The 15,195-nt window shown below is 36.0% G+C and overlaps 1 protein-coding gene across 5 annotated transcripts in view; it reads right to left on the bottom strand.

Moving 5' to 3' along the window:
• Positions 1–15,195, bottom strand: part of ADCY2 (adenylate cyclase 2) — a 294,388-nt gene that overhangs the window by 51,809 nt on the left and 227,384 nt on the right. For 3 of the 5 annotated variants that reach the window (XM_086900724.1, XM_086900890.1, XM_086901034.1), the window contains 8 exons: positions 14,282–14,353; positions 10,827–10,985; positions 10,275–10,407; positions 9,770–9,946; positions 8,414–8,457; positions 7,185–7,265; positions 2,951–3,020; positions 513–610 (listed from right to left, as the gene is read on the bottom strand). In XM_086900724.1, coding sequence (XP_086756850.1) covers positions 513–610; positions 2,951–3,020; positions 7,185–7,265; positions 8,414–8,457; positions 9,770–9,946; positions 10,275–10,407; positions 10,827–10,985; positions 14,282–14,353 — 834 coding nt within the window. The remainder of the gene's footprint in view (positions 1–512; positions 611–2,950; positions 3,021–7,184; positions 7,266–8,413; positions 8,458–9,769; positions 9,947–10,274; positions 10,408–10,826; positions 10,986–14,281; positions 14,354–15,195) is intronic. The other 2 variants (XM_086900803.1, XM_086900951.1) reach the window with 2 other exon arrangements.

Below are 15,195 nucleotides of genomic sequence, written 5' to 3'. Positions count from 1 at the left end.
AATTCTGATTAAAATATTTATTACAGAATTGGATTTTAATATTCTAAAATTAGTTTTATAAACATACAATTTATGGTTTTTAATGCTCTGTTTCATGCTTAGTATAGTAGTAGTAGTATCATAATGATAAGTTAAATACATTTATTTATCACATTTCCAACTCTGTAATCCATTTTGTCTCACTCCAGTGTCCAACTGCCATGCTTATTTTTAAGTGCAAAGAGAAAAACTAAAAGGAATGAAGAATTTTTAATAATGTTTGGTGTAACACTATTTACTATTTACATTTAATAATGTTTGGTGTAACACTGGTGACAGTGTTTAAAATTAGAAACAAACCTAACTTTTAAAATCAGGCTGAAATGCCAAGTCTTTCCTGTTCAATTGAATTTCCATGAATTTGAAAATCTGTAATCTGTAATCTAACAATTCCAAATTTTTTTACTTTTTTTTTTTTTTTACACAAATGAGCAGATATACGTAGGAATGAATACACATTAAATATCACTTACTTTGGCAATACCAAAATCTGTACAACAAAAATGCAGAAGAATATGAGATAGGCACAAGTGACATAATACTTGAATGCAGGCAGAGTAGTTGATCGATACTAGAAGAAAATAAAAGCAAATGTTAACAACACAATTGCCAAAGCAGATGAAACAGCACCCAACTGTACTTTCAGCTTAAAGATGCACATATGTATAGGCAGTTTTTAGCAACAGTGAATTTCCTGTTCTTCAGTGACTTCATATCCACTCACATAGGGCTAGGGATTATTATTATATTATTATTGTTATAGTATTGCTCAAGTAGTTTTGCTTATTGAAGAAGAGCCATGTCAAAAGGTTTTGCCTTGTTCTTCCACTGAACAGACTATTCCAAAACTCATAATAAAATTAACACAAAAATTCCCTCCTCCAAAAAAAAAAGAAAACCCACCAAAAAGAAAAAGCTAAAGCATATGTTAAAATATTCTTAGGAATGGCAAAGCAGTCTTCACAGATTCCAAAATTCTTTGTGATTAATTCCTCAAACTGATTTTCAATTATTGAAAAATACTGAATGGGCTGAAACAGTTATAAAAAATGCAATATTCATTTAGACAGGAAACTTCTGAGCACAAAAGTTAGCAAAAGTGTAAGCTGTAGCAACCATACTGATATTTATTGAACCTATATTATTACTTCAATTAAAATATTTTATGTCTCTGTTAAAAGGCCTCATATGTCCTCTGTTACTACTGAACACTTGATATTCTTAGGAGAGAGTCAATTTGGTCTGTTTTGTCATTAGAAAAATTGATTTAACTCTAATTAGACTGTCTAGAGACATGAGAATTAAGCAATGAAATATTTATCAGAGTTGCTCTGCTATTTGAGACAGATATATCTAGGTTGAAACCAATTAAGTATTCAAAGGGAGATGATCTAAGTAGCTATCAAAGTTACCTACCCTATCCTAGTTTGTTGTTTGGTTTTTTTTCCAAAGGATGAAAGTTCAAGATTTAATTACTAAAAGAACAATACCAAAGATTATTTTCACAAGGTAGTGGAGATGCAAACTTCAGAAAATGGAAAGTGCATGAGCTGTGCCTTCCAACTGCTAGCACACAGCTGTGTCTCTGTGCTTAATGCCAAGTTCCGCCTATGAAACCAGTGCACCAAACTTTACATGAATATGTAGAAACTCACTTCAGCAACACAACAGCATTTTTCACTTTTGAATTGTGTGACAAATTAAAAGCAATTCTTATCACTTATATGACTGAATTGCAAGGCATAAATATGTCTTTGCTGGATGCGTACCTTTGCAGTAAGTTCTGCTCTTCCACCTGTCAAATATGTTTGTAGTGGTCCTGTCCAACAATTTTAAACCTTGAGCTGCTATTAAAATTTTACAGAAAAAATTTTACAATGTACTTTTAAATTTGTTTCATTGTTTCACACTTCTCCAGGAATTTCCTAATGAATGCAGGCAACTCACTCCTTAGGTTAAACCATTATTTTCTTTAGGTTAAACCTTTATTATCTTTCTGTACTTTCAGATGCCACAGGGCCAGAGAATCTGTTTAAATCAAAAGAAGACTTCTTACTAAGTTTTTTAAAGCCAAGACTGAACTCATGAGTCATTAAAAGGTAACAAAACAAGATAATAAAAGCTGGATCCAAAAATAGCAATTATCTCTTTGCTGTTCCACAGCATTCTACATCAATATATTAGACTTCCACTGAGAACACTGACTCAGCCAAATAACTTAGCTCCCAAATTTTCTCCCAAGTCATTGTCCAAAGTACACATATGATGTATTTCCCCCAAGTTCTCTTTCAGAATTCATTGGTTAGTAACACTCACATTAAAATATCATGTGTTACCAGGTATGTCTTTTATCCAGCCAGTGAACCCCCAAACACTAAGGATGAGACCACACCAGGTCTTGCTTCTTCTCTCTTAGGAAGTTTTCAAAACAGGCTCAAGGAGCCTTGAAAGCTTTTCTACCCTAATGCTTCACCAAGCAACACATGCTTTTGTCAGCTGGCCATAACAACTATTCTGCCGAGCCATGAAAAAATCTTAAAATCATTTTAGATGCTTTGAACTGAAAGACATCTACAAAAATAATCAGGTATGTATTCAACCACCACTTGGGACATAGAGGATACTTGCTGGACAGTACATGCACAGCATGATAGTACTTCCTCTAGCCCCTTCCCATCAAATTCACCAATTTATACAAGCTAGCTGTGGTCCAACTGACTTCTTACTTCCCCAAAGAACAGCATAGCTATTCAGCCATCAGCTGCCTTATGCTCATGGAAAAGCAGAAAGAAGCAACTCCCCAGTCTTCCTGCTGAAGCTGTGTCAGTGTGTAGAAATTTACTCAAGTTCCACAGGGCCATAAAAAAAATCAAAAAGGTCTGACTTAATGAACTAATTGAAAATAACTTACTTGTTTTTCCAGAGTCTTATTATAGAAAAGAAGAGATATCCTTTGAATGTCTTCAGATTTAAGCCACTGCCTAGAGGAGAGAAGGAACATTATCACTGACAGGAAGAAGTCCTGTCCTTTCCTATTACTGAAATGCAGTAAAATAAGAAAATAAGTTGGAATTAAACAAGTTCATGTGTATTGCAGTGTATATGGTGGATTTCATTACAGTAGAAGTAGAGACTGAAAATACCCTCTCCTTTCTGGCTTCTATTGCTAAAGCACACAAGAAAAAACAGCTCAGATGAGCAATTGTTTTTCTGCTGATCATGTCTAAGAAGAATCAACTGAGACATTTATATAATGGAATTCTAACCATGATATTTCACTCATGTCCAAAATACTGTAATATATCCAGTGGACAGAAGAGGACCTGGGACAAAAATAGGCCTTGACAAGGTACCTTTAGGAAGGACACTGTTAAAATATACAGGAATGGTGGGTAGGTAAGTTACATTTCACAAACTCCTATTGCAAACAAAACCGTAACAAATATTATTAAGAGAGGTGGAGGGCTTTTGTCTTTGAACTGTTTTGGTCTCTTGACCACTGCTCTGTCCTGTAGAGGTAGATTTTGACCTTTTTGCTCATTATAAAATCTTCCCTGCTTTAACATGAGAAATAGCATAAATACTTGCACTGAAGCAACAAATCTATTTTAAACTAAATGAATCTTGACAAAAACTAGACATAACTTTTACAAAATGAGATGTTCTAATATGAAAGTCTACATTTATGTTAATAGACACTCAAAAATACATAGACTATTTAAATCTCAAGAGGGTTTAGCTGCTTGTGCCTCAAGAGAACAATGCAAATTTGAAAACAAAAAATTAATTAAACAGATTAGTTCTGTGGACAGGCAGTACTTGAGCTTGAACAATAGTAGCAGGGATTGAAATTTTTTTCCAACATCTCCAGCAATAGCTTTAAATTAGGCTCTAAACTAATAGTGTAGCTAATGCCTTCTAAATAAAAGGGAATGTCTCAATTGACAGTCTGTAATGCAAGTAAGTAGCAGCAGTGAACCACAGGAGAACATAGCCTAAATTAGTCCTGGAGAACAGGAGTGGACAGAGTAGAGAGTAAGCTATTAGCTTTAATTTGTGAAATGGAAAATACTTGCTTGCTTGCCTGGGGGACAGTCTCCATTCCTGTGCAACCAGTTGCATTAAAAAAAGGGTCTGTAAACATATTCAGTTCTTGAAATGCTTAATGCAAAAACATATTTCCCTTTTTGCTCTGCAATGGTTCCCATCCATTTGTGATCATAGGATTCAGAGAAGAAAGGGAACTGGAAGGCTGGTGTACATATAGCACAAGTTTTTTTTGGTTCAGCTGTAATCTACAGGAGAAAACACTCAGTTTGCGGAATATTTTCGATAAACTGTAGAAATGAAAATGAAAGGTTTTTTTCCATTTACTTACAAAAATTAAACAATAAGTAACCCTCTTCCCCAAATAAATAGTTTACTAATTTCCTGCTTTTTCTTATTGTATCTGACAGGCAGACTGATTTAATTACCATCGGCACACTGCTAAAAAGTTCTCTCTGCAGATCTACTCCCAAGGGCCCAATTTGGTTACACACTTGATCACATGTAAAGTCAGAAGTGATATTTAAAGCACACGCTGCCTCATACTCCACACTACAAGCTCATGTTCTCAGAAACTTTTAGTTCTTAAAATTTCAGCAAAAAACCCTACTAGTTTTATGTAGCAGACACAGAGGTGTCTGAGATGAGGGAAACACACAAATGTAAGTGGATACTGAGTACAGAAGAGGGAGCACAGAGTCACACACCTTTGTCACAGACATAAGGCCTAACAAATTCTGCCTTCAGCCTGAATCCCTGATGAGTCTGAAAACTGCCAAAGTATTTGCAGGGACCTGGAGATGTCTCTTGCAGAACTAGGTATCAAAGTTTGGCTTTAATTCTTTTGCAATTCCAAGAACAACACAGACAGACATCTGAATTCTGCCTGTACCCACAGAGGTGTGTGGTTTCTTAGGGCTTGTACTGCTTGACAATGTACAGCAAAGAATTATGCACAGAACATAGCAGCCACCATGACTTAAAGGAAGAGAGAGCAAAGAGAGTGTGTGTCCCTTTAACATATCAAAGACTAATTGCCTTTACTTTAGCCCCCTCTGTAGGGTCTATATTTAGCCAGCAGATGGCCATCCCTCCATCTCATGCCACTTAGTGCTTAGGGAGTTCCCTAAGCACCAAGGCTTGGGAAGGCTTAGCTAGAGTTGCTCATCCCCAGACTCTGCAGGACAGGAACTTTGAGTCAGGAATGCTTTGTTCAAGATACAGGGAAAAGAAACCCATGAAGAAAGTGTGATGTTACACGTTAATGGCTAAGGCACAGAAGCTCTTTGTTCTTCACTCACTCTTGCAATAATGTTTTTTATTTTTTTTTCATTCCGTCATAGACCTATTTGCAATACAATTCAAATGTTACACTTAAAAACACTTAGAAAGGACAGTTTTCTCATGGACTTTCTTAGAAGTTTTCTCCTTGATTCACAAAACCTTTTGTTTAGTTTCAAAACCACTTGTTCACTCCACTGAACACAATATATTAATCAATGATAATATTGAGGCACAAAAATATTCACAATAATAAAGAAAACAAAAATGTGAGTGGTTTTGTGTCCTAAATGTAGGAAATATTTTATTTACCTTTTTTTCTGTGCTTAGCCTTCACAGAGTTAAAATATTATTGAATTACCTTGACATTTGAGGAATCAGCAGTTTTTATAACTTATTTCTGAGTATTAAACAATTGAATCATAGCTTTTAAGAGATTCATTCAGCAAATCAGTGCAGAGCTAGGTAGAGAATCTAGTTTTGGAAGGTGATATTCAGACTTTCTGATATATAATTCCTTATCTTTCTGCAATTTCCCATGTAATTCACAAAACACAATGAAACTTTCTCAGAAACCTTTTTTATCCCCAAGTTTCTCTGAATTTTATGTACTAATTAGATAAGGTAGGGATTGGCTAATATAAAACAACACACAGCAGGGTCACACCAATATTTTAATGTATTTATACAGACGCTTTACTTTTGACATCAGAACATCATTTTTGAAATTCTTTTACCAGAGCAAGTGAACCTAAAGACACAAAAAACATGCCAAAATTTATATAGCTGTTATAGGCAAGACTAGTATTATCAAAAGGCTTTGCCTATCACATGACCTCCTCTATTTCACTGTGTTCTCTATTACCTGTAACTATCAACAATCTTCTAAAATTACTGAAAAACATTTTCTTAAATCCAAGTATCATTTAATAGGACTAAAAGATAAAAAAACCCAAAATGTGACATATGAACATTTAATAATTGGGTGTAATACCCAGCTGATTAAAATTCTGAGTAAGAGAAGTAGGCGGGGAAATGTAATTCATCACAATTATTGTCGACATTTTGGAATGGAAATTCCCTTATTTCATCAGAGAAATATAGGAAGCTTGAAAACTTATTTTGGACTGGAATTGATTTCTTTCTAGCCTTATCAATTCACCAGGAAACAGAAAACATCATACTGCCTCCAGTTCTTCCTAGGACACAGAAAAAAACACATGGCAGGTTGTTTCGCCCAGCAATTTCAGCATGCCAGCAAGATTAGCCTTTTCTAAGAAACCAACCAACTGATTGAGACAAAATTAGACATTAAACTATGTTTTTTACTAAATGTAAATTAGACATTAAACTATGGTTTTAGGTGAAGTTTCTAATCCTGAGAAATTGTTTCTGTGACAATTAGGAAGCATCAATTTTTACATAATTCTGACTCCTGAGCCAGTTATTTCTTGTGTCTTCTCTGCACTCAGGTAAGACAAATCTGTAGTGTTACAGCCATGAGTCTACAGACACAAACAGATACAGAGAAAATGCCCTTTGTCAGGAAGATCAAGACAAGTCAATACCTCCACCATGATTCACAGGCACTGTCTTATATAGCAGAAAATGCTACTTTCAATATCATAAAAATGATACTTTCAGTATCTTCAATCTAGGACTTCCTACGCCATTATTAGTGACACTTTCACTGTTTTCAGACTTCACACACAGTTGCACATGTAGAAGCAAAAAATATTAAACACCGCCCTCTGTTGCAGATTTATGTCAAAGCTGGAATGGACAAAGACAACAAAGGATAGAGGATAAAGCCATACTTTTGGGCATTGATTCCATCAATGGCTTGGATCATCCTCTCATTCAGTTCTTCCTCAAATCTTCTTTTCTGTGATTTTGTTCTGAAATGAAAAATGTGGGAAGTTACTTCAAAATAACAGTTATCATAAACTTGTGAGTTTATCATAAATTTTTAACATTTATACTGCAATAGCAACTATAGGCATCAGGCACAAAGACCCTCATAATAAGCTCTTAAAAACCCATAAGCCACAGTCTCATGCACAAATACACACATGCACAAATCCAGAGCTTATCCATTAGGGAGCACTTGAATACAAACACAAGAAATTATTTCATAAAAAAGCATGAGAGGTCAAGAAATTATGGTCTAAGTCTTCCACAGTGTTATCAATTAAAGAAGAAGAATGGGAATATGCTCAAAATCACAAAGCATTCCTGTTTCTTGCAGGTTTTTTTGAAAACCTTGTCAGAAATGTATGATGATGACAATATATTAGTGCACTGAGGCATAATAGGTATCCCCTACCAAAATCCTGCTAACTCTTCTTTTCTAGGAAATACTTTATTATTTTTAATAATAAAACTGAAAACTGAGCACAGTCTGAAATCAGTTTCAAGCATACCTCATGTTTCTCTATTTATGAGCCTTGTAACTTATTTGCAATGAAAACTTCTGTACTTTTGATAGGATTCAGCATGAACCAAACAGAGGATCATCACAATGGCTTTACCTTTGCTAACATAAATTGCTGCAAACATCATAAATTCTTTCATTATTTTTGCTTTCGTTGAAAATGACATATCTCAAACATTGACAGGTGTTGTCTGTGTTTGAAAACTTAAATCTACTGCTAACTTAAAACCAATGTTTTCTAAGAAGTCATTAGTCAGATCTAAAATTTGACTCTTTCCTCACCAAAATATTCTTAACCTACAAATTGAACCCAGTCGAAGGTAACATGGATTTTTCTTAACATCAAGATTTTGGGTTATTTCTCTAAAACTGATAACCTGTTGCAGGTCAAATTAATTCAGCAATTGTATTAATGTACGTGCAGGAACTTTAAAAAATATAAGTGATTTCATGCCTATTCAATGCTAGTGAATTTAGGTAAGAAAGTGCTTGAAATTAATTTTTAACATAAATCAATCACAGAAACATGGCCCTCAATATTTGAAAGCATTTCAATGTATATTTATTTATATGGACTTTATAGAAATAAGTAATTTTTTAAGATTGATTTACCTCTCTCTGCAATGCTGAAAATGATACTGCCCCATGGGAACATCCTAAAAACAACAACAAAATAAAACAACACAAAACAAAAAGACCCCTATTAATTACAATATACTTTAATAACATTGTTGCTTTTAAAATTTAAAATTTAAAAAGAAAAAAGTTTCCAGTGTAAATACTTTTAGCATTTGATTAAAACTGTCTAAAAGAAAAATCCAGCTAGAAGTGAAGATGGAGTGACCTGGAATAAAACTCATCTATCAGTATAAACACAGGATAAACTAATAAAACAGTATGAATCTAAGACGGTTTTGCTTTACCACAAAGACTTCAATGCCACATACTGTTTGGATGTAGCCCAAACTCTTGCCAGCTTCCGCAAAAACCAATCTTATATGTTTTTGAAAAAACAGACCTGAGTGGACAAATACAGACAATGGTCATTATTTTTTAATTAATAGCAATGGCAGCCATCATGGTCACATTTATTTTGTGATTAATAGTGATAGCTGGGTACTTCCTGTAATGAATCTGTCATAATCCACATTCTGATGCACTATATTTATTAAACAAGAATATGTCTCATCAGTACAGGAACAAAACTGAATGCCAATGTTGAAAACTATCAGAATTTACCTTTACACATTCTCTTTTAAGAAATAGATGATAGTGAATGTACAAGCTATAAATTGATAGAATCTTACAGCAGTGTAACAGCATTAGTAAAATTGAAAAGAAATCTCTTCAGTGTAAAAGATGCAACATTGAATTATAGTACTATAAAACTCAGGCCTTCAACCACAGCTAATGACTTGCAGGTGCACCTTCAAAAGGCAGATGATATGGATTTGGTTCCTGGGGTACTCTGAATAAAGTCCACTCTAAGTATCACAATGATTATTTTAACTTCACAGCCTTTGCTCCAGGTTTGGCCATGTTTCAAACGGAGAATGTAGCTAAACAGTCAATAAAGCTCTAGGAATTTCTCTGTATTAAAGGATTTCCTTCCCTAAAGGTGTTGCATTTTGGCTTTATGTTCAAAACATTTTTCCACAAGATGAAGAGCAGCCACTGTACATGCTGTGACTTGGTGGGGTCTGAGCTCAGAGGATCAAATTTTGTACTTTAGTAAGTGTGGCAGACTCATTATAATTCAGAGATGAACTTAAAGGAAGACATGGCTTCTTAGAACCTAATCCAAAACTCACATTCCAATGGAAAAGCTTCCAGCAACTTCACTGAGTTTATGCCCTGTACTGCTACATGTATCTTCTTCTACCAGAAATAACCAGGTATTTAGCAGGGAGCAACATTTTCCTTTCAAATATTTCTATATTGTATGAAATTACATAAGTAGGCCCCTACTGTTGTGCTTATCTTGCCGTTTTCAGTAGTCATGCTGTCCCTGTGATGCAAGTGTGCAAATGGCTTGGCTGCTCCCCAGGATTCCAGGTACCGGGTCATGCGGACAGAAGCTCTCATTTTGGCTCCATCAAGAGTATGCCGAGGCCGAATGTGGTGCTGAGGGCTTCGCTTCTCTCCCTGGTTGACAGAGGACAAGAGGTGATATCAGTCTTTGTGTTCATGACCTTTTGAAGCAGTAGTGTGTCATCTGGCACCACAGATCTCCATGATTAGGGGCTTAAAAAGGGAGAGATGCTAAGAACCTGCAATTCTTAATGATATTGCTGGGAAATATCAGAGACTTATTTCTGAAGAGCGGGAAACATTCACACTGCTAACATTAATATTTGTAGGCATCAGTAATAGCTCTGATCAATATCTTACTGTAGTGAATTATTCAATAAAGAGATTAGTGGTCCTGCTGAAGGACATGCATGACTGGCCACAAAATAAAAGTACTACTAACCTTAGGATTGATTACAAAGTAAGTCTTAACATTATGCTCTTTCAGATATGGGTCCCTCACATCTCCGTCCCCATCTTCCACTTTGTAAGCTCCATTCAAATGTGCCAAGGTCACTGAGGTGATGTGAACACGGCTGAAATTATATTTTAAAAGAAGGACAAAGTCACAAATACCAATCAAAGCATAATTTAAACCTGATCAACATTTTTTACTTGCTTCTGGATACACCTTTTACTTGCTGTTTACTTCTTTTGCAGTCCCTATAATCTAAATTTTAGAAGTTCTAATGGGCATAAACCTAAAGGTTTCCATCCAGAAAAAAATGTTCCTTAAATCACAGGAAATACTAAGTGCCCCAGGATTTTTTTTCTTTGGTTTTATTTTTTTTTTTTGTTTGTTTGTTTTGTTTTGTTTCATTTTTTCCTCAAGACAGCACCTAAGAGGTATTCAGGCATCTCCATGAAGGCTGATGGTTAAAGACATGGTGCTTGTGCATATGGAGACATGACTGAAAAATCCACGTGTCCAAAGATTAACAGAGAAGACTCTTACCCTGGGACTCCCCCAGCTTCCATGTGATTGGCCAGGGTAACATCATGGGACCACACATCATACTGCCACTTCTGCAGCCCAATAACGCCACAAAGCACATTCCCAGAGTGCACTCCTACACGCATGTTAATATCAACTCCAGTTGCATCTCTCACTTTCCTGCAGTTGAGAATAAAGCCTCTGTTAATATACACAATAGGCCCTTTGTTTTCTTTTAATTTACCAGTCAAATGATGTGGATGGCACATCCCTGGAAGTGTTCAACACCAGGTTGGATGGGGCTTAGTGCAACCTGCTCTAGTGGGAGGTGTCCCTGCCCATGGCAGGGGAATTGGAACTAGGCAGTCTTTAAGGCCCATTCCAATCCAAAACGTTCTATCATTCTATGCTTCTATGAAAGCAGCAGTAACAACAGTAATAACATTTACCTGTTCTTAGCATTGCCTCCATTCTTTTAATGCTATGATTATATATTACCTTTCCTATTATCTGTATTTGCATCAATTCGTATAAATATTAATTCTCAAGTCTGTATCTTTAGTTCCTTCTTTTATATTAATCTGAAATTATTTGGGACTGCTGCAATGAATAGTGGAAATGTTTAGTCTCATGGTAGAACTTAGAGACTGTTTTTGGTCTAGAGGCTGCTTTTGGAGGTCTGGAACTACTGTTACATACCCTTTTATCTAAAGACCCAAATGTTTACATCTGAGACCTTCTCATACCTGTCATATCTGAGAGGACGGACAAAAACCACAGCACCTCACGATATTCCACAGGCTGGGGCTTGTACACTCTTTGGGGATATGGGCTCAGTGCCATTCAGGCTGTGGAGAACATAGGGTCAACAACCTTCCATACTCTTAGTGAATTCTGTACCCACTAGAACATTACACAGCGAATGAAAGGCTACCCTCACTGTCCAGACCACATGTAAACCTTTGACCTTTCCTGTGACAGACTTAAGTATCTGTTCACCCCTTCCCAAATCTCAGAAGAGTCCTACACACAAGATAGGCATTTATCTTTGCAGAAGTTCTGAATCACTGGTGGGTAACTGGGGTCAAGCAAAAAGAACATTTGCAGACATAGGTCATATGGGTACCTAGCCATGTATGTAAAGAGTAATAAAACTAATTCAGATATCTACAGGCTTAGACAGCTCTAAGAAATGGGAAGATCATAACTTAACTGGAATTATGAATTTAAACCCCAACTGATATGGATCCAAACCTAGTCAGTAAGGAGAAAAGTACATATACACGTGGAGAAATTTGGGGTGTTAATGGAAGGAACAACCAAATGTTGAGTGAAGAAACAACCCCAAATGGCTCCTGTATATGAGTTGGGTGCATAGTTATAGCAACATCTTTGATCTCAGTGATGAGAATCATCAGCTCTGTACCTTCTGAATTATTGAATTAATGTGACAGTTTTCTCTTTTTTTCTTTTATTTTGAAAGGGAACATAGAATGCAACAGGCCTAATTTGATGTGGTAAATCCTGCATTTAAGCAGTAACTCTCTAGTGTTTTTGTTTTTTTTCTGGGAAATGAAAGAAACAGTAACATGACTGAAAGTGTTTTAATTCTCTCTCAAGTGTTTTTTGGTATTTATTTTCACATTGCCACTTTATAATGCTCTTGTGTAGCTGACACACTTGAAAATGAACTGCCTGTAAATGATCTTTGTAAGCAGTTTGCAAATCACAAACATCAATTTGCTCTGCACAAAGTGTATGAAAAAAGCTTAGCACTTTGGAAAAAGGAGTTTTTAAAAACTGGGAAAAATGGAAGCAGAACCTCTTCTTAACCTCTAATTTAACCTCTAGGAGTGCTTGTCAAAAGACTGCCCTTCCTGCAGTATTCTGCAGAGCAAGCAGAATAAAGTCTGCTTTATAATAATCTCTCAGGTATTATTCAGTAGAGCAAGCGGAATTGTACCAGAACTGAATCTCTTCTTCTGTCTCACAAATTAACGAAACCATGGAAGACAATAATTTAGCAGTGTAAGTCTAGACAGAATTAGGGTTTACCACTTCTCTCCTGAACTCCTTGAACAATTGCTATGACAATGGAGTCATTAAATGCATTCAAGAATGTAGGCTATTACATCCCCAAAGGATGTTTGCATTACCTACAAAAGCATATCTGAAACCTCCCACCTTTATTTCATTTTCTGCTCTCCCTGTCTCTCTGGTTTCCTTCAGCACATCACAGTCTGTGTGCCCAGCCTGGCTGAGCAGTCAAAATACTCATCATGACTGTATTTTTCTTATTGAAAGTAGAAATTTGAGTTTGTAAGCATTCTGCATTTTTCAGAGGCATGGTTAGCTTGCAGGTAATTGTAACAACTTTACTCCATATAAGCAAGAGCTCAGGTCATTAAGAAAGCATTTACATACCTGAGCTTTATTCATCTATCATTCTGGACCACGATATCTAAGACTCACCTAGCCCTTTCTTACACACTAACACACTGAGTGAGCCTTAGGCATTTAATTCCCTGCAGATTTCCAGCTTTAACAGCATAGTTTTCTTTTGAATCAGACCTGCAGGAATGCAATACCTAAAAGAATTCTTTTGTTTTCTACCTAGCATTCAAAATGGTATAACCATCTTATATCCAACAGTTTCTTTCACTTTCCTCTGAAATGGAATTAATTTCATGCTACCAAATCAAAGGAAGTCTGAGAATGTGTGACTGAGGAACATGCAAGTAAGGAAGTCACCAGACAGACAAGGGGGTAGAGTCTGAGGAATGGAAACAGCACATATATTCACACACACACGTATTTTGCCAAAACAGATTAAGTTCTGTTCTTAAAGCACTCAGCATCACAGGCAGCATTGGCATTTATGGCTTGATAAATGCCATATAAATGACATTTATCAAATCCTGGGCAAGCAGGCTGCAGACTATAAGAAGCATTGGAATTGTTCCAACATAGCACAGAGGAACAAAGAAATTAATCAATGGGACTACAATCCATGTCTAAATGGGAACAATCCATAGCATAGGAAAGCCGAATTGCTCAAAATGGAGCTACACAACATTAAGTATGAGGACTGAATAAGACTTTGTAGTACAGATCACCTGACAATTTGGCAGAATTCCTCCTTTTTTGCTTCAAAAAGAACTGGAACTGAAACCATATTCAGGTGGTAAAATCTATATAGAACTACTAATACTACTACAGCAATCTATTTCAGTAGCTTACACACCGAGGGGACAGTTTGCACCTCAGTGACTGAATATAACAATGATTTCTATCCAACAAAAAAGATATTTCAGATAGACCAAGTCAAACATATTGAGTGACACACTGCCAATAGCAAGAGTATTACTACTCATTTTACAGGGCACAGTAGTATGTCCAGAGATGCTTCCAAACAAAGATGCAGCAACCACACAACAAAATATGGAGCTGGTTAATAATCTGCAATTTTCACTCACCTGCAGGGTGCAACTCTTGACATCATACTTTGAAAGGATTTGAAAACACAGGGTACATATTCCTCACTGCTTCTATAAACAGGACGTGGTAATCAGGCATCTGTCTATGGGAGCATTGTGGTTTCTGACTACAGTAATAAAGTCAGATCAGAGTATCCTTTACAACTAACATATAATTTTCTAGTCTAAAAGGCTGGTCTTACCAAGAACTTGATTGTACAGTATCAACAATGAACATACTTGATAGCAGCCCGAGCAGAAAGAACTTCTATATGAAATTTCTATTTCATAGAAAATGGGAAGTTCTGAAGGGTGAGGAACTGACAGATAGCTCTCTGAGCTCAAGTAAATCATTGCGTTATGATGTGTGACATACTTCAGTTCTTTGCGAAGGGCTCTTTATGGCTCAAGTCTAGTGTTGTTTTTCCACCACCTTGTAACATCCTATACTCTTTTCTCTTAAGTAACAAAGCAACAGGTTGATCAGAAACTCTATATAAAGACTTTTAACTCACATATCTCACAGAGCACACAGATGTTTTGAAATGCAAACCAGAAAGCTCTAACTTTCACTCAAAGACTGGGGAAAAATCCCAACATTTTTAAGCCAAGTAACAAAGGGGGCCAGAACTTTGGGACTGACACCCTTTTAACAACTGCTCTACAGAAGGGATGGTAACTTTACTTCCTAGTATGCTAAAAAAGCAATTGGCTTAATTATGATACTGTTCTAGTATATCTAAGTGAAAAAGAGAAAGCATTCAGTGAAAGCAACTGAACTGCAACCAAATCTGTAGACTTTAATCCTACTTGGCAAGGAGAAATACTCCCAAGTACCATTTAAAAAATAGATTTCTTTGACACTATCTAAAGTGCAACCATTTTTGGATGAAGAAACAACATTTTAGAGAATG

This window comes from Cyanistes caeruleus, chromosome 1 (assembly GCF_971803275.1).
Source record: "Cyanistes caeruleus chromosome 1, bCyaCae1.hap1.1, whole genome shotgun sequence".
NCBI classification, from domain to species: domain Eukaryota; kingdom Metazoa; phylum Chordata; class Aves; order Passeriformes; family Paridae; genus Cyanistes; species Cyanistes caeruleus.
Note: the sequence above shows the minus strand (reverse complement) of the source record. Positions and strands in the feature narration are given on the sequence as shown.